At 38.7% G+C, this 26704-nt stretch overlaps 1 protein-coding gene across 5 annotated transcripts in view; it reads left to right on the top strand.

Annotated features, from left to right (window-relative positions):
• The window catches only part of tnk2b (tyrosine kinase, non-receptor, 2b), a gene marked incomplete at its 3' end in the record, with an annotated part of 65559 nt that overhangs the window by 28776 nt on the left and 10079 nt on the right, over nt 1-26704 (top strand). For all 5 annotated transcript variants that reach the window (XM_084120237.1, XM_084120236.1, XM_084120238.1 and 2 more), the window contains exons 4-10: nt 4898-5110; nt 8853-9005; nt 9319-9596; nt 9902-10028; nt 19932-20173; nt 23936-24130; nt 25659-25750. In XM_084120237.1, the coding sequence (XP_083976363.1) occupies nt 4898-5110; nt 8853-9005; nt 9319-9596; nt 9902-10028; nt 19932-20173; nt 23936-24130; nt 25659-25750 (1300 nt within the window). The remainder of the gene's footprint in view (nt 1-4897; nt 5111-8852; nt 9006-9318; nt 9597-9901; nt 10029-19931; nt 20174-23935; nt 24131-25658; nt 25751-26704) is intronic.

Here is a 26704-nt window from a genome sequence, read left to right as displayed (position 1 = left end):
GACAGGAAGTGGCCTGGATGAGAGCTTTCTAAAATTACACCTGTTTGTTTCCGTTCCTGGCACCAAGAGCAGACTGAGTAATCTGCCTCCTCACTCTACTGTTAGTGTGTGTGGGCATGCTTTTAGTTGACACATATCCTCAGTAAGTGTTCTCCTGTTTCAAATGTTGCTTTCATTTAAGCTCTTTTTTTTTTTTTTCAATAATATTTTGATGACAATAACTTAATTTAGCTTCATAAACAGCTATAAAAATGCAACAAACAATAGATAACATGGTTTATTAGGGAATTAATTGTGCAGGGCTTTTCAAGTTTCCACCTGAGCAGCATAAAACTGTGTGTGTGTGTGCTTGTTTTTCTATCCCGGTGGGGACTTCAAACAAGCTTATAAATCATACAGAATGATTTTTTTTTTTGAAACTGTAAAAATGTGTTCTGTGATTTAGAGGTAAGGTTAGTGTAAGGGGATTTAATGTATAGTTTGTACAGTATAAAAACCATTACAGCTATGGAGAGTCCCCACAAAGATAGTAAACCAGATGTGTGTGTGTGTGTGTGTGTGTGTGTCAGTCCAGTCCCTTTGAAATTTTCAATTCTCATCTGCATTCTTTCTTTTCACTATCTCCACAAACTAGCTGGGGAGTTCCTTATATCTGAGCACCAGAGGTTGCCATGACTGTTCACACAGCATTAGAATATGGTTGTGAGTCCTGTATTTGACTCCTTAATATGGTTTCACACACAGTTTACTTATTTACGGGAGTGACAACCACATTATATCACACCTGTAACTCACCTGTAAAGTTTTGGGAGTCACAACTAAGGCTGTCACTTTACGTTCGAAAATCGATTGCACAATCGATCGGACCAACCAACACAAGTTTAGAAAACGAAAAAGGGTTTAACGGCCTTCTCTCGGAGCGCATAATGTGTCTCTTTTTACAATAAAAATGTGAATTCTGCCGGTATTCAGACAGTCTCATGCATACAGATTTGGCTACGGTCTACAATCGCCTACGTAGGCGAAATTTGTTTGACATTTCTAATCGTAAACATAGCCATGTTGAAGCCTGCAGTAATGTTTTTCATTGATGTTATGGCAGTCCACTCTGCTTATTGTTTTTTGTGAATGTTGCACTCCACGAAACTTCATGCCAATAAATCATCAGAAATATTGCTGACTTGTGCGTCTCAAGCGCCCTCTTTACGTTCGTCCTAATGCCTATTAGCCGTGGATTTGCCTATATTTGGCGTTGAAAATGGAAACGTCTTTAGACATGGAAAATCAATTTTACAATCGATTCAATGAACACTTATGTCTCAAAAATCAAACAGGATTTTTTCACAAAAGTGACAGCCCTAGTCACAACTGCATTCTCCTCAAACCCCTGCTGCGTGAACAGTACTGGACAACTAGTTGTCTCTCTCGCCATACTGTGCCAAAGAACAACTCTGCGCTGCACATAGGCGTGTCACGTTTTTTCCATGGTGTGTTTTGTTTCAGTAACTTACAGAGACGGAGATATGAGCTGTGTGTCATGTGAAGTTTTCAGATTTGAGCCGCTATGTAAGCTGCTGAACAGAACATTTTGAGAACTAGGTCTGTAAGTACGGTTTTGTAATTTCCAAACTGTATGAGCATAGCGTAGAAACATATGTGGTTTGCCATTGATTGGTGTTGTGCACAGCAGTGCATACTCAAACTGGTCGGGATTAGCAAACACTGAAAACACTGAAACTAATGTTAACAAATGAGACCTTATTGTAAAGTGTTAACCAAATATGTTCTTAATCTTTAATATTTGTCCACTTCTTCACAATAGAAATGCTTCAGCCACTGTAATTTCTTAAACAAGAATACGTGGACACTGGACATCAAAATGTGCAAACTCAGAGCAAGGGTTTAAGCTTCTATTTTGAAATCGCAGTGAACAGTGTGCATATTTAGAAACATATTGATATATTCTACTGTGTTGGTGTAGGTTTATAAATGTTTTACCTTACATCTGATTTGTAAGCAAACCAATCTCACAGCATTTGCAGAGATGGAGTTTGAGACGTGCTTCACACATGTAAATGATAACAGTTTGTGTGGAGCAGCATTTACTGTGAACGGAGCTGCTCTGAGATGATTTTTGTCGAAGAGCGACAGGTTCCCGACCACTTCTATATTGTTTTTTATTATTTATGTGTTTGTCACTGAGTTTTGGTGGCATTACTACATTGACAGTAAAACCTGAATCATCTATATTGTGGAGAGCAGCCAACAATTCCCTCTTTGCAATGGCTTAATAAACTTAGTAATATTCGCTTAATGAAAATGTAAAAATTACAGAAAGATTTTGTGAGGGGTAGGTTTTGGGTTTAGGGGACAGAAGATATCATTGGTTCAGTATTAAAACAATAGAAGTCATTGTAAAGTCCCAAACCATGATAGAAAGATGTGTTTGGATTTGTTACTCATTGAGGCATTTGTCAGTGTGTAATGTATCTTTGCTATGTGTACGGTTATCACGCGGTAGTCTGGGGTTCAAGGCTCTGTCTGGATCCTCTATATTCACTCTGGTCCCAGTTCAATTTGTCTATTTTCAGCCTGTCCGTCAAATCCAGGCTCTCACTCTCAAGGCTAGAGACATTGCGTTCTATCCTTCTCTATTTCTGTTTTCTCTTTTTTTTCCAGCATCATCTCTGTCTGTCTGATATGTGTGTCTGTTTTTAATGGGTTAAGGCAGTGGTCTTCACAATTTTTTTCATGAGAGCCACACTAATAGGACAGAGCCAATAGGAGAACCACTTTTACCACAAAGTATTAAAAGTTACATCCAGTCATAAATACCATGTCTGCTTATCAATCTGCTTATGCTCGAACCAGAGCTGTTCGGACCAATCAAATTGTCAGGGCGGGCTTTATACGATGATGGACAGGTGATCAACAGTAACGTAATCATCCACATCTCCAAAGAGCGTTTGGGTTGAATTCGTTTACAACAAAGATGACTGCCGCTGGAGAATTGAGATTTCACGAGTTCACACTTACAAATAAGTCCAAGTCTTTCCTGGTTCGGTTGAAACACGCCCCATAATCACAGCCCAATGGAGCAGTATCAGACTCATATTCTGCCTAGAATCTGAGTATGATGCCGTCAGGCTAATTTTTTATAATTTACCAGTCTTTGTTACTGAGACTAGATGATTTCCCTTAATGACAAAAAAGCAGGATTTCCTTAAAGCTCATCCCAGAATATATTCATCCCAGAATATATTTTGAATGACCTTAAGTTTTTTTTTTTTTTTCTACATTAGCCCATCATGTATCTCACCATCCAAGAGCACATTCGGCATTAAGAGCTGGAAAGGCCGCCAAAACTGGCAACTCCGCAGTGAGTCACGGCTATGTTTACATGCACAACATTTGTTTCAATCTGACTGAATTCATTCTGATTGATGAATCTTAATGTAGTGTTTACAATGAACGCTAAACAAGTGATCGAGTTGATGTGCATGTTTATATGTCACAAGCTTCAAATCGGACTACAGTTTTTTACATGCACACACTGCACAAATATACAAAGTTTCCCGCTGTTTGCGCTTAATAACTATTCTTCCTACATTGGTTCTTTATTTGTTTTAAACAGCAGACTTAATATTTATCCATTGGTCATATCCATTTATCCTGGTCATAATTTGGAGACAATGAGCAGATGAACTGTTGTGCCGTGCTGCTTATATTTATCACTCAGTAAAAATGCCCCTCCCCACGCCCAAAACGTCGTCTGTGGATGAGAATCTGAAACAAGGACTGGTGAGACGTTGTCCTGCTCCACTTCACAGACGCTGAGTGAAAGGAGAATTTTAGAATGACGGGACACTCATTTAATATGACACTTTATTCAACAGGAAGAACAGGTCGTTCCGCACGTCACACGACATTACGCTACGTCATTGCACATGCGCAGTCCTTAAAGTTTCGGTTTTCAATCCAATTAAGTATTTGCATGTTCTCTTGATCGGATTAGAAAAGGAAATTCACCCCTTTCAATCCAATCGAAATGTCATTCGGATCGAGCTCAATCGGATCGATTAAGGTGTTTACATGAAGGCTTTTCAGTCCAATTGAGCCGTCAATCCGATTACTAATGGATTATTTGGTTGCATGTAAACGTAGCAAGTGTCATGGACGTAAAGGCAGAGCAAGTTTAAATATCTTTTATAGTCTATATTTCCATCTTGTAATGCTGCTGTTTTGGGTATTTTTTTTAATATAAATTATTTGTAATATAGCAGAGACTTAGAGTATTTTAATGGGTTATGTTATAGCCCTACTTGTTTTTAATGTTTTTATGAAATATATGTATTGACTGCATTATCATATCACCGTATTATTTACCGCCATGCAAGCCACAAATTAAAGCTTGTCGAGCCGCAGGAGGCCTGCGAGCTGCGCAGCGAGTAACAGTGGGTTAAGGTTAGGGTGATCTCTCACTCCTTCACCTTCCGTTGCTGCCAATCCTCCTTGTCCCTTAAGTTACAGCCCCTGGCTTACCTCAGCCCACACCCTGGTTCTTGATAGCTCAGCTCTCCTCGGCCGACCCACAGGCTCCTCATACAAAGTGCCTCGAGCTGATAAGCAGTTGGAAAGAGTAGCTCTGTCTAGAATCGCCGTCTCTCTCTCTTGCTGTGATTTCTACTGCTGTCCTTCATTTTGGTTTTGGGATGTTCCATATTAGTGGTTATCATTACCGTAATGGAATAGAGACTAGCCAGGGAGTCCTCAAGTTTTTGGTACACATTTGATGCAGTTCCAGCTGTGCACAATTAAACGATGGTTTGTTATGTGTGTTGATAAGGGCTTTTATTTGTCACCTCTAGATCTTGACTTTGTTGTTGTTATCCCTCAGGTTTTCAGTGGGAAGAGACCAGAAGGAGACTTTAATCCCCAGCCAGCCAGTACTTTCCGAAAACCCTCCCCCACATCTCCACCGCTGGACGGCCAGCAGCAGACCCTCACCTGTCTCATCAGCGAAAAAGACCTTGCCCTCTTTGAGAAACTGGGTGACGGCTCCTTTGGCGTGGTCAAACGTGGAGAGTGGTTCACACCAAATGGAAAAGTGGTGAGTGGAAGAGGGGAGAAAACATGAAAGTGTTTGAAAAAAACAGAGGGGGCTTTGTTGAAAACACCAGATGCAGAATTCAGGCACCAGCTCAGTCATGCACTGGGGTGTACTCAAGATTAGTGTTAATTTTGTCAGCTATTTTTAAGTTTAGACTTAGTCTTAGTCCTGTGTCAAATGTACTTAGTTTTTATTTTATTTAGGCAACCTTGTCCTGTTTTTATTTAGTCAACTTTTAGTTGGCAAAGGCCTGGCTTCAAAGACAGGGCTTAGATTAAGCCAGGATTAGACCTTAGTTCAATTAGGACATTTAAGTGGATTCTATAAACATGCCTTAGGAATTTTTTTTTTAAATTCTGATGTGCATCTTGAGACAAAACAATGGCACTGACATATTTTAAGATATGTCTGTGCAAGTTGCTTTCAGTTAAAACAGCACAAACATGCATTTTAGTCTAGGACTAGGTTTAAGCCTTTTCTGTGAAACCGGGAGTAAATGTCTGGGCATTTTAGTCTAGTTTTAGTCAATGAAAACTTTGTCATATTTTCAATAATGCTGCATAATGGTTATGGTAATGGTAACTGATAAAAACTCAGTATCAATAATAATAAAAACTCAAAATTATAATCACAATGATTGTTGTCACTTGAGATTTTTTTTTTTTTTTACATTTCATCAGAATTATTGCACTTTCACCTAGAAGCACAAATCAGGAGAATGCCAATTCATACGCATGGTTGTTTACCTCATCTACTGTACGGATTTATTATAGGCTATTTATCATATAAATTAACACTCTCTGTCTACATTATGAAAACCGGTAAAACAAGAAACTTCTCTTAAAAATTAAAACAGAAAGACATTAATGTAGTTTGTAATTACTATTAGGAATTTCACTATTAAAACAACGGCAAATTCAGCAACCACAATCGCAAACAATATTGTCGAGCTCTATGTTTGGATTTATTGCAGTTCATCACGGAAAAGGTTTGATCGCATATTTAGTCACAGCAAACAGCACAAACTGCTCGTGAAGAAATATAGACTGATTGAATGACAATTTCATTTGTTTGAAATTTCATCTGCTCTTATTCCGCAGTGCAGAATAAGAGCGCATGCACATGGTTGCCAGATTGCAAAGATTAAGTAAAATGCTGGGGAGAAATGTAACACAAAAGCTCTGTTTGGGGGATTTAAACTCTTGACATTTGGCAACCACAAATGAACGCTCATGTTAAGCAGCATGTAATATTTTGTGTCCTCCTTTTTTTTCTCAACAAAAATAGAGAGATTTTTGTAATGTTTTTGTTTTTTAATTTCATTTTAGTCTCATCTTTTTTTGTCAATGATATTATATATTGATATAGTCACAGTTATCGTTTAATGGCCTTTGTGTAGTCTTGTCGTTGTCTTGTTTTAGTCATGGGAAAAAAGCTCGTTTTCATCATAGTTTTCGTTAACAAAATTAACACGACTCAAGGATTCAGGTTATGCGGTTGATACTTGAGTATCTATTTTTTTTTTTTTAATCTCCATCACAAGTGACACATCACAAACTAATGACTAGTACAGTTTTTGGCAGGAACGTTGTTTGTCGCAATCAGAAACCGAGATCAACACAAGATTAGCTTTCAGACACTTGTGGTCCCACCTTTCCCTTCAAGACTCCATGTGAACATCCTGTTTCAGGGCTGATCTCTATGTGTCATTGTTGCAGCTGTGTTCTCTAGAGCAGGCTTGTGGGAGAGATGGGCCTCTAATGAGCTGATGAGGGGTCAGATGTCGTGTGAACTGAGCCGGAGGCTGTAGTGATAGTGTGTGTTGCACACCAAAGGGTTCTTTCCACATGGGACTTGATTGGGAACATCTTTCCTGTGGCCATCTGTGCTGATCAAATACTGCTCCTTTACACTATACAGAGAAATGACAGGGCAGAGCTGAGATTTATATCAACTGCTCTTTTCATACATGGAACATTGAGACACTCTCATCCAACACCACAGGATGACTTAAAATAATTAAAGTACAGCCCTACTTTAAATATTTTAATATTAACACATTAACGCATGCGATTAAATCAAAATCCTTAACGGATAAATAAATCACACTGAGAATCTACTTTGGCACAAGCACCTGTAACCCTGGTAGGCGGACATTTCTATTCTAACCATTTAACCCGATTTTGCTTCTCTGTTTGTGATCAGATCATTTTAAGCCTTCAAAATCCTGGAATGTTTTCAGTCTAATGATCCAGTAAGTGATCAAGCAAACCAGCATCTCGCTAGTAAACTTTGGATGGATGAGGACTGCAATCAAAGTAAATACGATTGCGCTGACGTACAGGAGTCGTACAGCAAGCATGCGCGAGTCCATTATATTGATGCACAAACAAATGATGGTGCGCTCTCGATGCACTGATCGTACATTGTATTTATGCACAGACACATTTCAGTACATTCACATTGTTTCCACACATTCAGGATAATACATACAGTTCTTGAAACTTCTGGAATCACAAAATGAATCATGATTCATTTATCAATATTCCCAGTTATGTTAATAAAAAGGTTTGAAAATGAACAGCTGAACAGTCATAATTACAGAAGAAACTATCAAAAGTATAGCAAAAATATCTTGGCTTGCTGCAATAGTCAGTGTTAGTCAGTGCCCACTTGGTTTCAAAGCGAAATGTTAATAGGGAACCTGCAAACATTGAGGCAATCTGTAAACTTTGCCTGATGAAGGTGGCAGCATCTGGACACACACACACACACACACACACACACACACACACACACACACACACACACACACACACACACACACACACACACACACACACACACACACACACACACACACACACCACAAGATTGAGGCTGCCATGCTTATTCGTTTTGTTAAAGCTGTCTTTATCTTTTTGATAATAAAAGTTCTATCTTTTAGTTTGTCATTATACTATTTTGTTATGTTTTTCATTAATAATGAACTCACCTTTCAAGCAATTGCTGTCCCCAAATTGCCGCTAATAGAAAGTAAAATGTGCACAGCCGCACAGGCATTCATAAGCGATTTAAAAGCGAGGTGGATAAGAGGAAAAAACTCCAATGTCCACCCATCCCTCCCACCCCTCGTGATACCGGTATAACCGGTGTTATCACAAGTCAATTAACCGATGGGAAAACTTCCTCACATCCTTAATATATAATATTGCGTTGGACAAGACCTTCGGGTCTTAAGAACCACTGGTCTATAGACAGTTTAGGTAAGTTTAGTTGTCTTTTTTTGTTTGACAGTTGGTTTTGGTTAAATAAAACCTGTAGCCTATAGAGAAATTGCACAAACTGAAATGAGATAGATATACAATTTCAGTGATTATACACTGTTTTGGACTGACACCTACTTTGAACTTCAGGTGTACAAAGACTCCATTTATGTGCACCACCTACAATTCCTTCTAATAATGCAAATATCTATTTATCATGAATTCATGCAGCAATGCAGATGGGCCTAGGCAGTCTGAATAATGCCAGATGTTACATGATTTCTTTCCACCAGAGTTTAAGCAGGTGCACAGGGAATAATGTTGCTCTGTGATGACCAGTAACAGTGTAGACGCAGTCATTAGCATTTTTGTGGGATTATGTGTACAGGCTAGCAACAGTCCAGCTGCTTTGCGCTCTACCCAGCAAAGACAGATGTGTTGGCTCTCAAAATTCTCTTTCAACATGTCCCCCTCAGCTCAATGTGGCAGTGAAGTGTCTGAAGACAGACGTGCTCAACCAGCCAGATGCTTTGGACGACTTCATCTGTGAGGTCAATGCCATGCACTCTCTTGACCACCAGAACCTCATCCGTCTCTACGGAGTCGTCCTCACACACCCCATGAAGATGGTGAGTGAGTGTGCGTGTTCTCATCTAAAACAAATTAGTGGCAAAGACAGGGTGCTAAAGTATCAAGGCCTTGAGAAGGGAGGGGTGGGCTAAAATAAGGCCTGACATTTGCATGCTCTCTCAGACTCATTATTTGCTGACACTGACTTCTGGAGTTATTCCTGATTGGCAGTGTTCATTGTCTCCGGTGGCGGTATGCTTCTTGTCATATCACTTTTTCAGTCGTTATGAAATGAAACTTAATATTGTCCCCTTTTCTCCCCATGCCTCTCTTCCCTGAATGGCCCCACTTTATCACCTTTCTTTCTCTAAGGTGACTGAACTTGCGCCTCTCGGCTCCATGCTGGATCGTTTGAGAAAGACCCTGGGCCATTTCCTCATTTCCACCTTGTGTCAGTACACCATCCAGATTTCCAATGGCATGGGTTACCTAGAGTCCAAACGCTTCATCCACAGAGACCTGGCTGCCAGAAACATCCTGCTGGCTTCCAGTGAGCAGATCAAAATCGGAGACTTTGGACTGATGAGGGCACTGCCTAAGAACGATGACCATTACGTCATGCAAGAGCATCGCAAAGTCCCTTTCGCCTGGTGAGGGAGGTTTGGAGGGCTGGATATATTCACAAAGGAAGAGTTCGTGTTTGCATGTGGTTTGAATCTATAGAGAAGAGATATGGAGAGCTTAAAATGATTTGGTTGATTTTGTTTATATGCAGTGACAGGCCAGAGCTCAGGATTCAGATTGAATTTGAATGAGGTCATTGTTTGTGGCCCTTGTTTTGATTAAATGAACTGTGCATGATCCTCATTTCATTTTTCCCCTGGTGGATTGTTCATTTACGGGCATTTTATTCTACTGACGTAATGTCTATGCATGGTGTTTTTTTTTCACATAGGTGTGCCCCAGAGAGCCTGAAGACGCGCACATTTTCTCATGCCACAGACACATGGATGTTTGGTGTGACACTATGGGAAATGTTTACCTACGGTCAGGAGCCCTGGCTCGGACTAAATGGTAGTCAGGTAACCCCACCACATACAATCTGTACTTTCAGTTAGTCATAAACATCTACCTAATGAATGACCAGCTTTCGTACTGATATGTTCCAATGACCCAATCGACTATTTTTGACTGTCAAAATGCCGGTCGGACACAGCTACAGTGAGTTGTTCAAAATCTTTCTTTTTAGTAAACTCTGTGTACACAAACAATGTTCTCAGTGCTCGAGTTCATGTGTAGAGCCCCTGGTGATACTTCGAGCAAAGTTTCATGTGTAAGTGATTGCACTGGCGCTTGTCGTGCATGTAAAGCACGCTATACTTTAGCTGCCTTCCACACTCCACACGTACACTTGGATCGCCTAATAGTAGCACACATTTATCTAGGTTAACGTTTGAGCGAGCGGCCATGTAAAGTTTTGGATTTCCTGCCCACAAGGACCTGCCTTTAACCCCCTGAGGTCGGCAATCACGCCGGCGTGATCTGCTCGCTTTTTTTTTATCAGTGTAAAAGAGACTCATAAATACTCTGTTGACTTTGATTTTCCATAGGAGTTTCATACATCAGTCGATCCTGTTAAGTGTGTATTTTTTTGTGTATACTCACAATAAAAACAAAGTGTTGTGCTTTTTGCCAAATAAAGAAAAATAAACACGAAGCGAGTTCTGCCTTCTGTCAGTTAAGTCCATTCTGAAACGCGTCCGAAAATGAACCATAACTCAGCGAATACTCAGTCAAACAGTCACACAGACACACAGGCATGAAGCTTGAATTCTCTTCTTTTAAATGAAGTATTTTTTATAAAAAACAAATATTCTCAGTTTATGCAATCTGTATGAAAAGAGAGAGATGTCAGTCGTTCTCATCTCAGCTAATTATTTTTAATGTGACCCCGCCCACGGAGAGCGCGCGCTATTCAAACGCAAATGACTGAGGCAATCCACGCAAACCTGTGAACCCCATATCAGCTCGAGAAAACACATCAAGCTTATTCAGATCATTGTACTTGTTTGCACCGTCTCGCGGCGCTGTGAGGAATAATACTATCGAAATAATAATAATGGAAAATGTACCTCAGAAGTGCTGGTATTTCGAGGACAACGGATCCTGAGCTATGGAATACTGTAGTACGTTTTTTTTTCATTCTCAAGTGAATCGGGTTCCTGAGTGTGAATGAATGAACGGCAGAGATGCGCGCTGTTTACCACAACTGGCAAAAAGACGGTTTAAATTTGAATCGCGTTTCTGTGTGTGAATGAATGTTTCGCTTTTAGCAAACTGTATTGCTATACTGAGTAAAAATCGACTGAAATATGTTGAAATAAAATGTATTTGTATAAGCAACGTATTAAACTGCAAATTAACATTTATATTTCTTATAATAAAAACGAAAGACCTATGTTACAGACATATGAAAGACAACATTTCGTTGATTAGTTTTGGATAGATTATACAGTTTTACTGTAAAATATCTGTCACATCAAATAAGCTTTTGTTTGACAATTTTTGCTCATATGTTAAATATAGTATGTTTTGTCAAAAATAAAGTAATCAAATAATATGTTATAGTGTTTATTCCAATGTAGCCTAGGCTATATTCAAGTAATGAATCCTTAACTTTGAAATATGTATGATAAAATGTATACTTTAGTTTTTACAAAGAAAGATTACACTTGAATTGTTGTTGTAATTGTAACCTTTTTAATAAAAATATATATTTACAAGGTAGATGTAAACAAACTATTAAAAGGTAAAAATAAGCCTTTTCTTTAAATAATTTTTATTGTGTTTTACTAGTGACAAATTTGGTGAGAGGATAAATATTCCAAAACTGAAAATACAGTATGAGAATTAACTGCACAATTACTAGACATGTTTTCCTTGGATATTATAGGCCAATTTTGCAAGCACAATTTGTGAAAAAAAAAAAAAGAGATGCTTCCAACTGTTGCTCTTGCATTCTTTCTTGTGGCTCAGTCAAACACCTGAATGAATGGCTCATTAAGTATGTGGGCCCCATTGTCTCCTCAGGTGCGAACCACTAAATATGCATGATGGTGTTGGAGTGTTGACGCCCACTTCGCATATTGCCTTTCCAAACAGAAAGTGTTTTGCAAAATTTAAATCAATGTATTGTGTTATGTGAATGATTAGGGAGGATGATTTTCACATCATTTCGAAGAAAAAACTCTAGTCTTTCTCAAAAGTCTTATTGACACATATTTAGTATGTGTTTTGTGGCCTTATTTCAGAAACTTTAGTTTTTAGTTTTTTCAATAACCATGCATAAACATTATTCTCTCAAAAATGCAAACATGTACATTCATGTTGCTCACATATTATGGTAGCCCTGTTTGTGCTAAATAGAGTGTAATTACACCTTTGCCATTAATATGTTTATAAGCAACTGAAAAAAAGCACAAATGTCAGGGCATGTCAGAACATCTCAAGGACCCCAAAAACACCTTAGACGCCTAAACGCCTGTGCGTTTTGCTCGTTTTTTTTTTTTTAGCAATGTAAATTAAGTTCATAATGCTCTGTTAATTTTGATCTTTCATTTTCGTGTTATACATCAATCGATCCTGTTCAGTATCTATTTTTTTTCTGTGTACTCACAATAAAAATAAAGTGTTTTGCTTTTTGCCAAATAAAGAAAAGTTAACATGATGCGATTTCTGCACTCTCTCTGTCAGTGAACTCCAATTTGAAACGCGTTCGAAAATGATCTGTAACTCCGCGAAAATTCAGTCAAACAGGCAAACATACCCACGGGCATCAAGCTTGAGATCGCATCTTTTAAATGAAGTAATTTTTATAAAAAACAAATATTCTCAGCTTGTGAAATCTATATTAAAAGAGAGCGATTGCAGTCGAGCTCATTAGGGCTCATTCAAATGTAATGTGACCAAGCCCCGGAGAGTGTGCGGTATTCAAACGCAAATTCCTAATATTTCATAAAAACAACGTTATAGTCAGGCGAAATATGAAAAACAATATTTTGTTGACTAGATTTGGGTACAGTTTTTACTGTAGAACAGGGGTGTCAAACTCATTTTCACTGAGGGCCACTTCAGCATTATGGCTGCCCTCAAAGGGCCGGTTGTAACTGTAAGACTTTTAAAATGTTAATATATTGTCTCTTTATTTGATTATTACTTAAGTTACAAATATTGTATATGCATTTGCAGGGGTGTTTCTTTTAAAAACATCAGGGGATGAGCCCGAAACATCAGGGGCTGGGTAATAAAAGGACTTTGGTAATAATGATTTGATACAGAGAATAATGTATTATTGTATATGCAGGGGCAAACTGGCTCTCAAATTCAGCCCTGGCACTGTAGCCACACCAGCCCACATTACCACACAGTCATGCGTATTCAAATGTGAGGTAGTTAGGGGGGTTCGGGGACATGCTCCCCCGAGAAAAATTGGATTTCTCTGACCTACATATGTGCATTTTAAGGTGTTTAAAGGCCAGAAAATTTGGATAACAATAGCTTTAAAAGCATGTCAGTGGGCAGTAGCATAAATTATTTGTCAAGATAACAGATTCTTAAAAATGAGAATGAGGATAAATATTGCAATGAATGATCCACACTACAAAATGGAAATGCAGAATGTTTCTGCTTATTGTTGACAATACACAATCACATATTCCAAACAGGAATGGCCTTAAATGAGAAATCTTTCAAGGATTATTTTGCATAGATGTTACATTTCAATCAAAAACCAGTGCAATCTTTTTGTGTCCAGAGGCAAATGAGCAATTTATATTAGCATTAAAGATTGGTTTCAGCAACTTGTTTCTTTCCTGAGTTAATCAATGTTTTTGGCACTAATCAGTTTAAAGTTCAATTGTTCACTCATAAAGACAGTCACTTGTCGCCACCTACTGGCTTAATGATCCAAGTGGTGCAAACACAGATAAGCGGAGTGATACAAATGGTGAAAAGGTTAATACTGGTACATATTATATTAAATATTATGTAATATATTTAATATATTTAAATAAATATATTATTATATTAAAATAATATAAAATATCTATATATTATTCTTCAATCAGTTCTATGCAGCAGAATCAGATTTAACAGATTTATTTTTTGACCAATTGTCAAAAAGTATAGTCCTACAAAGCTATTTTTATCAGAGCATGAGCAGAGCAGGGAGAACGAGCTCGTGATTCGTGTAATTTTACCAGTGTTGCCCAGCACGGCTATAGGCCTACACACCATCTTACAGCACAGTAGTGCTATTGCAAAAAGAAACAAGTCCAGAGAAATTTCATTTCGGCACGTTTTTTTTAGCGGACTTTGCCTTTCCGGTGAGCGTGAGCAGAGCTCGCAACACAAACACACACACACACACACACACGGAGGTTGCTTGCGGAACATTGAGCAGAACGCGCTGTGAACACAGAGCGGAGAGCACAGCGCACACACACAGCGGAACGCGCTTAGAAGTTATGCATCTTCGGAAGCGCACTCGCACGCAAAGTCATAAAACACGCTGAGCCAGAGTCAAACCATTGCCGAACACGGAGGGGTCCGGCGGCTTTTTAGAATCTTTCGGCCAAAAAACGAAAATGTTATTTTCGGCAGCCTAAATTTCGTTGCATCCCTAATTTTAAGACACCCATATGCTCTCGCGGGCCATATAAAATAATGTGTGTATATATATATATATATATATATATATATATATATATATATATATATATACTATTTTTGTCAAAAATAAAGTCATCAACTAAGATGTTAGATGTTCCAATGTTGGCTATATTCAAACTAATAAATACATATGATAAAATGTAGGCCTATAATCTTTTTTTTTTTTTTTACAAAGAAAGAGTACACTTGAAATATTGTTGAAATTGTAATTATTGTTGTAATTGTAACCTTTTTAATAAAATAGCAAAACATATTTACAAGATAGATGTAAGCAAAATCTTAAATGGTCAATATAAGTCTTCTTCTAAATATATCTTTGTCCTTGCATTCATTCTTGTGGCTCAGTCAGTGTCACACCTGAATGAATGGCTCATTATGCAAGACATTATGCATAATGGGTGGGACATTGTATTCTCAGGTGTAAACCACTCCTCGTTCACGCCCCCCTCGCATATTGGCTTTCCAAGCAAAACCTGTTTTACACAATTTAAATCAATGTATTGTTTTATGTGAACGATAAAGCAAGACTATTTTCACATAAATTTTAAGCCAGAACTCGAAGCGACAACATCCATTAGTCAAAAGTCTTGTGGACATATATTTAGTATGTGTTTTGTGGTCTTATTTCAGCAACTTTCATTTAATTTTTTTTCAATAACCACGCATAAACATTATTCTCTTAAAAATACAAACATATACATACATGATGCTCACATATTATGGTAGCCCTGTTTGTGCTATATAGAGTGAATTTACACCTTTGCCATTAAAATGTTTATAAATAACTGAAAAAAGCACAAATGTCAGGGCATGTCAGAACATCTCAAGGGCCCCAAAAACACCTTGATCCCCAGAGGGTTAAAGTCCTCACGGACTGCGTGACTTTGCCACTTCCCGTGGAGTTTTTTTTTCCCAGAGACTATTCGGGGGTAGCCCTAGTTTTAATACATTGTGCAGCCTTGAAAACTGTCTATTTATGCGGTTCATGGATTCTCATCCGTGGAATGGCCACTTCCGGTATTTTGCCAGTTACTCGACACGGGTAAATTGCAGTCAGGGATTTTTTTAAATCGATTACTCGATTTTAATCGAGAAATCGTTACAGCCCTAGTCACGTAACAATTTTATGTTTTATGCACAATAATTGTTTTATCTCGATTATCGTATTTTCATAATCATTTCTGAATTTTCAGAAACTCAATTTCGATTAATCGCATAGCCCTAACCCCAAAAATCTGATATTAACCCTCTGGGGACCAAGGTGTTTTTGGAGCCCTTGAGATGTTCTGACATGCCTTGAAATTTGTGCTTTTTTCAGTTATTTATAAACATGTTAATGGCAAAGGTGTAAAATCACTCTATATAGCACAAACAGGGCTACCAAAATATGCGGGCAACGTGTATGTAGATGTTTGTATTTTTAAGAGAATAATGTTTATGCGTGGTTATTGGAAAAAATAAAAATGAAAGTGGCTGAATTAAGACCACAAAACACATATTAAATATGTGTCCACAAGACTTTTGTCTAATTGATGTTGTACCTTTGAGTACTGGCTTCAAAATTATGTGAAAATAGTCTTGCTTTATCGTTCACAAAAAAAAATACATTGATTTAAATGGTGTAAAACAGGTTTTGCTTGGAAAGCCAATATGCGAGGGGGGCGTGAAGGAGTAGTTTACACCTGGGTTGTCCCACCCACTCTGCATAATGACTCTGCATAATTAGCCATTCATTCAGGTGTGACACTGACTGAGCCACAATGCAAGGACAATGCCTATATAGAAGAATACTTATATTGACCATTTAAGATTTCGCTTACATCTATCTTGTAAATATGTTTAGCTATTTTATTAAAAATGTTACAATTACAACAATAATTACAATTTCAACAATATTTCAAGTGTACTCTTTCTTTGTAAAAAAAAAAGAAAGAAAGAAAAAAAAGATTATAGGCCTACATTTTATCATATGTATTCATTAGTTTGAATATAGCCAACATTGGAACATCTAACATCTTAGTCTATGACTTTATTTTTGACAAAAATAGTGTGACTAACGCCTGACTAACGTTGTTTTATTGAAATATCAGGGCATATAAATGTTAATTTACGTTGCTTATACAAATACATTTTATTTCATCTCAGTAGGCTATGGCAAAGCAGTTTATTCTTTCACACACAGACACGCGATTCATATTTAGGCTAAACACTCTTTACAAATATGTACCCTTCATTCATCTCACAGAAACGCGAGTCATATTATAGAAATGCGATTCATCTTTTTGCGGTTTACAGGCCTACACTAACGTTATAACGTTATTCCACACTTGAGAAAAGAAAACAGCCTACCTCACTCCTCAGCGCGATCTGCTGCTCATATCAGGAGATATTTCGCCTCATCAGCACTGTGGAAACTTTTCTCCATAAAGGCTATAATGTCTCACTCGCAACCATGCTCGCGACGCGCTTTGTTTACAGCTGATGTGGGGGCGTTTCACAGACTGAAATGGTTCTCAGAATTTGCATTTGAATAGCGCGCGCTCTCCGGGGAGTGGTCAAATTACTGTGAATCATCTCGTAATGAGGTCGACTGGAGTCGCTCTCTTTGTATACAGATTACAGAAACTAAGAATATTTGTTTTTTATATAAATGACTTCAATTAAAAGCTGCGATCTCAAGCTTTATGCCCGTGGGTCTGTTTGCCTGTTTGACTGAATTTTCGCGGAGTTATAGATCATTTTCGAACGCGTTTCAAACGGGAGTTTACTGACAGAGAGAAGGCAGAAATCGCATCATCTTATTTTTTCTTTATTTGTCAAAAAGCAAAACACTTTATTTTTATTGTGAGTATACAGAAAAAAAATAGAAACTGAACAGGATCGATTGATGTATTACACGAAAATGAAAGATCAAAATTAACAGAGCATTTAGTGTTTATTTTCATTGCTAAAAAAAAAAAACGAGCAAAACGCGCGGGCGCGTTTTTGGTCCCCAGAGGGTTAAGAGCCTAATATTGGATTTGCTGCTTAACCCTCTGAGATCTGAGCTGTTTTCTGGGCCCTGGAGGTGTTCTGACATGCTCTGACATTTCTGGTTATTTCTGTTACTTGTGACATTTTCATGGCTAAAGTCTGATTACACTGTATTCAGCACAAACTCTGCTACAATAATATATCAGCAGCATGTATGTAAAAGTTTGTAGTTTTGAGATAATGACATTTATGCGTGGTTTGTGAAAATACAAAAAAAAAATTCTCACTGAAATAAGGCCATGAAACCCATACTGATTATTTCTTCACAAGACTTTTGAAAATTGTATGACGTAGCCTAGAATATTTGCTCTAAAACTATGTGAAAATCACCCTGACTGCTCATTCAGATAAGACAATATATTGATTTAAAATTTTTACGACGGGTTTTGTGTGAGAAAGCTCTATGCGGAAGGTCATTAATATGTATTGTTTTCACACCTGAGAAAGACAAAGACCCTCCCCTAACGGCCCTATTAGGAGCTATCAGGCCCTGTCATTCTGAGCAACCTTGCACAATTCTGTAAATGAGGAGATTTAAAAAAGAATGGCTTTTAAATTGTTTGGATTTATTTACAACACAACATAATCCAAAGATACACCACAAATGCCAAAAAAGCACTTATTGAAAACAATGATCCAAAGACAAAGACCTTTGTGCCATTCCTAAAAACATTGTACATACCTTTCATTTCCAAGGTGTTTGATTTTCACTTTACCATGTTCATGTACAGAGACTCATGTGAATGTTGAAGTCGGCAGGACTCAGTGGCATCTGGGCCCTGAAAAAAAAAAGTGAACATACTGATATCAAGAGAAAGGCCTGCACGATTTTGGAAATAAATATTAGATTTTTCTGGTTAAAATTGCTTTTTAAAATTCACAGAATACACACACACACACACACACACACACACACACACACACAAATGTTTCCAACAATATATAATATAATGAACACCAGGTTTGTTGTGCCTTGTAGGCATAAGCTATGCGCAGTGCTGGATAAAATAATAATAACAATAACCTATAGCAGTATAAATCTTCCAAAAGATTTCAGTAACAACTAAGCTAGAGAAAAATATATTGATTATCATGTTACTTCAAATGTTTCCATTCGTTATGATGATATGAAATGAGATAATAGTAAAAACATGAAGCCGTTTGGTGCGTTTTGCTTTTCAAATGTGATCGCGATCCAAAATATGATACATTCAAACGCGATCGCGCTGCAAAATATGATACATTCAAACGCGATTGTGCTGCAAAATATGATACATTCAAACGCGATCGCGATCCAAAATATGATACATTCAAACGCGGTCGTGCTCAAATATAAAACATTATGGTTACCATATACATATCTACGTTTGAGCAGATATCCACAATCACAGTAACAGTAAACATGGGTCTAAATATTATAATATTCCCCATATATCTAGCAACAGTTCAACTGCAATGTGACATTTATGCAACAATAACAAACTAATATGTAAGAATTTCTTACCTTACATCTTTCTTGTCTTCAAATCGCGTTCTTCTACTTCTGAGGTAAATCCATGTAAGCTCAGGCGCGTCTTTCAAACTCGACGAAAAGTGAAGTGAAGTGTTTTTGTGTTTTGTTGTTGAGGTAATGAGCGAATTCGCGTTCCATGTGGAGATTTGCATGTGAATCTCTTTTGCGTGAGTGGGCGTGGCCAAATTAAATATAATGAGCAAGCGTTTGAGAAGCTGGACATCTTGTTGGTTTTATACAAATTACTTAAACAGAGAATATTTGTTTTCGTTTTGAATCCGATCATTTAAAAGTACACAGTTAAATGTTTATAAAGGTATATGGCTCATAAATGTGTGACAAGTATTCGCTGAGTTTTGTTTCAGTTTATAGACGTGCTCAAGAAAAAAAAGTTCACCGCGACGGAGAGGCAGAACGCACACCCTGTTTATTTTCTTTATTTTACAAAAGCACTATGTTTTGATTTGATTGTAAGTGGACACATACAAAAGAATATATCAAGAAATATCACAGATTCTTTTTTTATATTTCTTTTTTCTGTATGACCATGAATGACAGAGTAATTTAAGTTTATAGTGCTACAATGTGGAGAAATCCAGCAAAACGCGCCCGCGCGTTTGCCGACCTCAGAGAGTTAATAGTAATCCTGCCATTATTGCATTAATTTACTGGGTCAATCCAAAAAAATTAAAATGTGTGTTTTTGACAGATCCTCCACAAAATAGATAAGGAGGGTGAAAGGCTGCCTAAACCAGAGGACTGTCCTCAGGACATCTATAATGTCATGATGCAGTGTTGGGCTCAAAAACCAGTTGACAGGCCAACCTTTGTGGCTCTAAGGGAATTTCTAGTGGAAACCATGCCTACGGACATGAGGGCCCTGCAGGACTTTGATGAACCCGACAAGCTTCAAATCCAGATGAATGATGTCATTACCATCATTGAGGGCAGGTGAGCTCTTGTACCATAGAATTTATAAAAACGGTTTTGAGGTGGTGAATTAAAATAACAAATATCTAGATTTTTAGTTCAAAAGTGAACATGCGCTGCCTCCCCTAGTGGTTGCTATGGGGAATGACTTTGACATGACAGGTGTATGAAGCATGAGTCTAAACACAACAATGAACTTGACATTGGCAGGCGACAGCCTATGACGTCACCACTGGAGCGACCGCGAGTATAAAAGGGCACCTGTGCAAACACCATCCTCTTTCTTGTCTTCAAGGAGACAGTTAGATTGTACATGAGTGAGGAGCTTGCATTTAGCACTTGAAGGAACTAAATGCATGCATTGTGTGGATTTCTCATGTTTTTGGGTTGAATTAGAGCTGCACGATTCTGACTAAAATGATAATCAAGATTCTGAAAAGCTTTATTATTTTAAAGATCTACAAATCCTGAACATTAGGTTACCAAACAAGATAGAAACAAAATAAGACATAATACTTTTGCTTCAGTCAAATTTAAATAAATGCAGTAAACAAAAAGAATGTAATATTTAAATAAATAAAAAAATAATGTTCTCTGTGAGCCTCCTTACAAGACATCCTGAGCGCGGGGCGTTGTTAGCTCTCCTCTCGCTTTAGAGTCATAATGCTGGGACCTCCGCTTCTAGAAATCAGCCAGCTTGTTTGCCAAGCCGTTAGGCTCTCTGTGAGCCTCCTTGGCTACTGTGAGTGTTGTTAGGCCTCCTCTCCTAGAGAGTTATCTTTTTGAGGCCTCCGCTTCCGAGAGCTCCGTTAGGATAGTAATTTGTGAGTTGTTGGCTCTCTGTAAACCTCCTTACAAGATATCCTAAGCGTGGGGCGTTTTTAGGCCTCATCTAGCTATAGAGAGTCTTTCTGCTCAGACCTCCACTCCCCAGAGCTCCGCCTGGGTGACAGTTCTGAGTTGTTAGGTTCTAGGTGAGCATGCTTGGAAACTGTCCTGAGTGTGGAACTTAGAAGGCCTCCTCTCGATATCAGGTAGTTGGGCTTTCTTGAGCCGCCCTGTAAGCTGTCATGGGTGCAGGATGTAGCAGGCCTCCTCTCACTTTGGAGAGTTGTTATGCTGAGGACTCCATCTTCGGGGCTCGACCAGGCAGCAGCGCTGAGTTGATAGGCTCCCTCTGAGCCTCCTTGGTTACTGCCTGTACTAAGGAGCGTTATTAGGCCCCCTCTCTCTATAGAGTCACTTTGTAGAGGCCTCCGCTCCTCAGAGCTCTGCCTGGATAGCAATATCAAGTAGCTAGGCTCTCTGTGAGCCTTCTTGGTAGCTGTCCTGGGTGTAGGACATAGTTAGGCCTCCTCTCACTTCAGAGAGTCATTATGCTGAGGCCTCTGTCCTCAGAGCTCGACCAGGCAGCAACACTGAGTCGTTAGGCTCCCTCTGAGTCTCCTTGGTTACTGCCTGTACTATGGAGCGTTGTTAGGCCTCCTCTCGCTAGAGTTATCTTATCGAGGACTCTGTTCCCCAGAGCTCTGCTAGGATAACAATTTGTGAGTAGGGCTGTCACTTTTGTGAAAAAATCCTGTTTGATTTTTGAGACATAAGTGTTCATTGAATCGATTGTAAAATCGATTTTCCATGTCTAAAGACGTTTCCTTTTTAAACGCAAAATATGGGCAAATCCACGGACAACCAACAGGCATTAGGACGAACGTAAAGAGGGCGCTTGAGACGCGCACAAGTCTGCAATATTTCTGATGATTTATTGGCGTGAAGTTTCGTACACAATGACAAACAGGAGTGCAACATTCTCGAAAAACAATAAGCAGAGTGAACTGCCATAGCATAAATGAAAAACTTTTTCAACATGAAAAGTTTTCAACATGGCTGTGTTTACGATTAGAATTGTCAAACAAATTTCGCCTACGTAGGCGATTGTAGACGCGTAGCCCGAATTTGTATCTGAATGCATGAGACTGTCTGCATACCGGCAGAATTCACAGTTCAGTAGTAAAAAGAGATGCATTATGCAGAAGGATAATTTGCTGTTATGCGTGTTTGTCAGAGCCTGCAGTTGCTGTATGACGCGCGTTCGCTGCGAGCGTATCGTGACGAGCTGGACGCACTCCGAGAAAAGACCGTTAAAATCGATTCCCTATTTTCGTTTTCGAAACTTGCGTTGGTTGGTCCAATCGATTGTGCAATCAACTTTCGAACGTAAAGTGACAGCCCTATTTGTGAGTTGTAGGTTCTCTGTGAGCCTCCTTACAAGACATCCTGAGCGCGGGCCGTTGTTAGCTCTCCTCTCGCTTTAGAGTCATTATGCTGAGACCTCTGCTTCTAGAGCTCAGCCAGCTTGTTTGCTAAGTCGTTAGGCTCTCTGTGAGCCTCCTTGGCCACTGTGAGCATTGTTAGGCCTCCTCTCCTAGAGAGTTATCTTTTTGAGGCCTCGAGAGCTCTGCTAGGATAGTAATTTGTGAGTTGTAGGCTCTCTGTAAACCTCCTTACAAGATATCCTAAGCGTGGGGCGTTTTTAGGCCTCCTCTTGCTTTAGAGAGTCATTATGCTGAGACCTCCGTTACAAGAACTCTGCTAGGTTGTTTGCCAACTGGTTAGGCTCTTTGTGAGCCTCTTTGGCTACTGCGAGCATCGTTAGGTCTAATTCTCATTTTAGAGCTGTCATGCTGAGGCATCTGCTCCTAGACCTCGGCTAGGTGGTAAGGTTAGGTTGTTAGCCTCTATGGGAGCCTCCTTGGCTACTGACCTCAATGTGGAGTGTGCTAGGCCTCCTCTCTTTATGAGAGTCATTGTATTGAGGCCTCCACTCTGCAGAGCTTTGCTGGTCAGACTGAGTTTATAGGTCTTTGAGTGTTGCTCTTGTCCTCTTGTTTGATGCCTCAACTCTTCAGGGCTGCCTGAACAGAAAATCTGAGTGTAAGGCTCTCTATGAGCCTCCTTAGATGCTGGCCTGAATATGAACGCTGTTAGGCTTCCTCTCTTTAGAGGCCTCCATTCTTGAGAAGCTCTATGATCGCGTTGCTGGTTTGCACTGTAGGGATGAGAACTCCTTTGAGTCCTTTGACTTAACTTAGTAAATAGGGCATTCATCCCTTCAGCATGGCAGTTTAGGCATTCCGTTCCCTATTGCGACCCCTAGGGGGTGCAGCAGGAGTTTCCTTTCGAAAGGGAATGACTCAGGTTACGCATGTACCCAGACACTGCATCCCTTTGCCATGCTTTCGGTATTCCTGCAGACGTCTCCAAGAAGTGGATGACGTGTTCATTGTCGTGTTTAGACTCATGCTTCAGAACCCGGTCATGCCAGAGGCATTCCCCATAGCGACCCCTTGGGGATGCAGTGTCTCGTTCCCTATTCTCAGGGAACCGTGGTTAATGCGTAACCTGAGATGTTTTTTTAGCTTATTTTCATGCTTTGTCTTATTTGAAGTAATTTTAAAAATAACGGGCCATATTGGAAACTTGGTCTACATCAAAGGAGGGGAATTGTAATACATTTAAAGGTTCTGGTTAAATAACTTCTCAAACTGTTGGTGTTTAAGTAAGTGTTTGATTTGCTAACAAGAATCTGCTCATATGATTTACTCTTTCAGGAATCAGACTGTACTGGTTGCATCAACAGTTGGTTCTAGTATTTAAAAAAGTTCTAAGTTCTATAAATTAGAACTAGTTCTCAGTTCCCAACCCTATCAGCAATTCTTTAATGAAGCAGCCAAATATGAGAGCTGTTCCAGTTCTTGTCTTAAAAATGGTCTCTGTGCCCCGCAGGGCAGAGAACTACTGGTGGAGAGGTCAGAACAAGCGTACCCTGAAGGTTGGTCAATTTCCCAGGAACACGGTCACGTCAGTTGCAGGTCTCTCTGCCCATGACATAAGCCGTCCACTGAAGAACAGCTTCATTCACACAGGCCATGGAGACTCTAATCCTCACCGCTGCTGGGGCTTTCCTGACAGAATCGATGAGTGAGTCCCTCAAATGTATCCTCACACGTGTACTCTTTATTTTCACAATATGGTGTTCTTTGAAATATGAGTTTTAATTGGTCAAGTCACCTTCATTTATATAGCGCCTTTACAATACAGATTGTTTCAAAGCAGCTTTACAGTGATAATAGGAAATTAATGGAACAAAGATTGTTTTGGCTATACAGCAGCTCTAGAAGAAAATTATTGTCCAGTTTAAGTGATTAATTTCCATTGTATAGACCATTAGTTATTAATTTAAGGGACGCTTACACGACACCGTTCTGGCCATTCATTTACACGACAATGGTGTTTGATGGCCTGAGAATGCAAACTTTGAAATAGGATTTTTTTTTTAAATAACTTTGAAACAAGTTTTGAAAATGATACCGTTATCATTTCCGTGTAAACTTCAAAAACGTGAATCTGCGAAAACGGTGACGGCATGCTCATGCGTATTACGCGTTTAGTCTATAGGTATGTGCATTTATATGCATATGTGCGCGGACACATAGTCTTTCTTTACAAAGTGACATCGCCATATTACAAGTTTCCATGGATCCAGGTGAACGGGAATTATTTTGATAACGTTTTTAAATGTACAGAGGGAAAGGGGAGGGGGGAGGCCGAGGAGGCCTTCGCAGGGGACAGTCTAGTTGACACGGTTAAAGAGTGTTTTTTTTTATTTTTTTATTCCAGCATTTTTTTCTTTCTAATGGCTTTAAAAGGCTTTTTTTTTCAATGTCAATATTTAAAGAGTTTATGGTAAGCTATTCTTATCCAAGGATGTATGTAAATTTTGGAGAGCTCATGTATTAATTGGCCACATAGATATGGTTAGATATATATTGGTCTATCTCTAGTGTAAATGTTGGTTTGTATCACAGTGACAGCGTTTATTATTTGTGTAACCACTGTTCTCACAAAACATGTTCATGTTCTGCTAACCTCCCCTAGAATCATGCTTCTCTTTTAATTACTGTAGCTGTTCACACAACCACATCACATTTTAATGAATGCTACATTAATATAGATCAGTAGGCTCCTTAAGATGATTGAGGAAATAATACTTAGTAGTTTTTAGTGGGTGCGAGTGTAAACTCGCAAGTTGTAAAGATGAGTCCTTGCTGGTCACACGCTGGATAACAAATGCTTCTGTCATGGCCAATAATTAAAGTGCCACATTCACTTAGATGGAGCCACGGCCCAAGTCTTTGCACATAATGACAGCATATAAACACTTTGCTTCATCAGCACAAGGTGGCAGTAGAACACAGTACACTGTCTCTACCAGACAGTTGGCTGTATAAACTGATATCACAGCTGTAAATGCTGCCGTAAAACATCCTGTAAAATATAAGTGTGGCTGTTAAAATCTGAAATGTCTTTTTACAACTTTGGTTATACAGTATCATTAAATCATCTTTTGGCAGGGTTCTAGAGCCTGTTTTTCTGGTGCACTTAGATTTAAGAAATGGTTTTGTAAAGACACTGATGGGCTGCTTCTGTCATTCTGTTGCTTTTGCAGTCTTTATCTCGGGAATCCCATGGATCCTCCAGATGTGCTAGGGCTGGATTTGAACTCTGCCAGACCAACTCAACTCCCTGGACGTGCTAGGAGTAAGCAAATTACTTTCAATTAGAAAAGTTGAAATATTTATAAACAGGGTTCCCACACTCATATAAAACATGGAAATATCAAAACATTGTTTCCAGGCCTATTGTACTTTCTATTCATCAGAGTCCTGTAAAAAAAGAAACAAAAAGTGTTGTTTCCCACAACATTTTAAGCTATACAAATTTTCAACACTGATAATGTGACACTGAAGACTGGAATAATGGCGGCTGGAAATTAAGCTTTGCCATCAGAAGAATAAATTACATTTTAAAGTATAAGTATACATTTTAAAATGTTACTTTAAATATTATTATTATATTAATTGTAATAATATTTAATAATATTACTGTTTTACTGTATTTTTTTATCAAAAAATTGCAGCTTTAGGTGTGTATATAAGACTTTAAAAAAATAAAAATATTGATTTTATTATGCTCTGCACACAAACAAATCATTGGCTAAGATAGTGTTCAAAGTAAAACTACTTTGTAAGCCACAGTAATGTTCAATTTGTGAGTGAATTGTTATTTTAAATGTGGTCTCTTCAACGATCTGGTTCACAGATCAGTCTGAGAGCATTTTCACACTTGGTTTGTTTAGAGAATTTGACTGGTGGTGTGTGGGCGTTGTCTGTGTACTTCAAGTTTGTGTAGGCATATATGAACACGGCAGTTGTCCTCCTATCCGCACTAAATGAGACCACCTCAATTTTGAGCAAACTCTTGAATGGTTTGCTCGTTGAGAAAGCAGTCCAAGCCAGAAAGAATGACCGATAGCCCTATTACCTACAAAATCTGTGGGTCAGTACATCACTCTACGTCATAATTAAAATATATGCCTTTAAATTACTCTACTGTAGAACAGGTGCAATATTGTTTTTCCAGACGCAGCCCTGCTTACCGCTTAAACTGATAAATAGAAATAATAGTGATAAACGGAAAGCAATCAGCCAGCTG

Source organism: Abramis brama (assembly GCF_963993115.1).
Source record: "Abramis brama genome assembly, chromosome: 7".
Classification (NCBI taxonomy): domain Eukaryota; kingdom Metazoa; phylum Chordata; class Actinopteri; order Cypriniformes; family Leuciscidae; genus Abramis; species Abramis brama.
Note: the sequence above shows the minus strand (reverse complement) of the source record. Positions and strands in the feature narration are given on the sequence as shown.